The sequence below is a fragment of the Pundamilia nyererei genome, unplaced genomic scaffold (genome assembly GCF_000239375.1).
Source record: "Pundamilia nyererei isolate P.nyererei 1_Seehausen unplaced genomic scaffold, PunNye1.0 scaffold05708, whole genome shotgun sequence".
Taxonomy (NCBI): Eukaryota; Metazoa; Chordata; class Actinopteri; order Cichliformes; family Cichlidae; genus Pundamilia; species Pundamilia nyererei.
Window position 1 is genome coordinate 1 of NW_005193109.1, and position 1,310 is coordinate 1,310.

The 1,310-nt window shown below is 45.0% G+C and overlaps 1 protein-coding gene across 1 annotated transcript; it reads right to left on the reverse strand.

The window, feature by feature from the left end:
• Positions 1-15: 15 nt before the first annotated feature.
• On the reverse strand, positions 16-977 carry LOC102195114 (zinc finger protein 37-like; the record flags this gene model as incomplete). The annotated part of the gene is made up of 1 exon (XM_005755962.1): positions 16-977. A coding segment is annotated over one exon (767 nt), but the record flags the coding sequence as incomplete, so codon positions are not given.
• Between the last annotated feature and the right edge of the window lie 333 nt (positions 978-1,310).

The window sequence follows — 1,310 nt, forward strand, 5'->3', positions numbered from 1 at the left end:
CTTCATTTGGGCTCCTTTCAAAACTGCTCTGTGAGGACCATCAATGTCTGTTTGACACAAGCATTACTTCTTTCTCCTGTGCTGCTACACATAAAAATCTACTCTCATACACTCACTCTGATTCAGCAGTAGTTACCAGTGATCCAGTCGTACACAGCAAACACTTAATATTTCCTGACTTTCACAGTTTCCTTTAATAAACTTTGAAAACTACGTCTTCTCACCTGGGTGACTTTTCATGTGGCGCCACAAATGGCTGCTGTACGTGAACACTTTCCCACATATTTTACAGTGGTACGGCTTCTCACCTGTATGAGTTCTTATGTGTGCCAACAAAATGCTACTGTACGTGAACATTTTCCCGCAGGTCTTACAGGGATACGGCCTCTCGCCTGTGTGGATTCTCATGTGGACAGTCAAAGCGCTCCTCTGAGTGAAGCTTTTTCCACACATTTTGCAAGAATGAGGCTTCTCACCTGTGTGGGTCCTGTAGTGGTCCTTCATTCGGGACCTTCTCTTAAAGGCTTTGCCACAAACATCACATGTTTCGAGCTTTTTCACTGTGTCAGTGTTGCACTGCATCTCTGACATGTGGGGGTCTACACCGTTATTGTGACTTTTGTTCCTAAGATGTGTCACACTGTGTAACACTTTTTTTCTAGTTGAATCAACGTTCCTGCTTTCTCCATGATCTACAGCAGAGCTGTGACAGAGGAGCTGCTCCATGTTTGGTCTATGCTCTCCTTCCTCAGCAACAGTCACCATGAAGGTGTCCGTCTCCTCCTTCAGTCCCAGCTGCTCTCCCTGCTGACTGCTGCACAGTTCCTCCTCTTCCTCTTTAATCTGTGGAGCTTCTGGTTCCTCCTGCTCCACACTGGAGCTCCTCTCCTGGTTCCAGAGCTGCTGCTCAAGGAGAACCTCCTCCTCCTCCTCCTCCTCACAGACAGGCTGCTGTGGGACGTCTGGAGGACAGAAAACTAAAATTGAAGCAATAAAAAAGAGAAAACTGAGTAAATATTCACTGCAGCCATAAGTGTGTATAAGAGCAAAAACTAGAATAAAATGAAGCACTTTTCTGTTAAAGAGGTCAGATAACCTGTGTAAGCTCCCACACTCTCCATGCATAAGTGTGTCTAGCATATATTTATCTGTCATACACTGGATCACATCACACACAGGTCACTGCTGTATGAGAAGACGATGCTACACTACATGCAACTGTCATACTCCAAACCTCTAATCACGGAGCCTGAATGATTCTGGGTTCAATATGGAAACAAAGGTCAGTGATCTGTGCAGAAATGATGAAT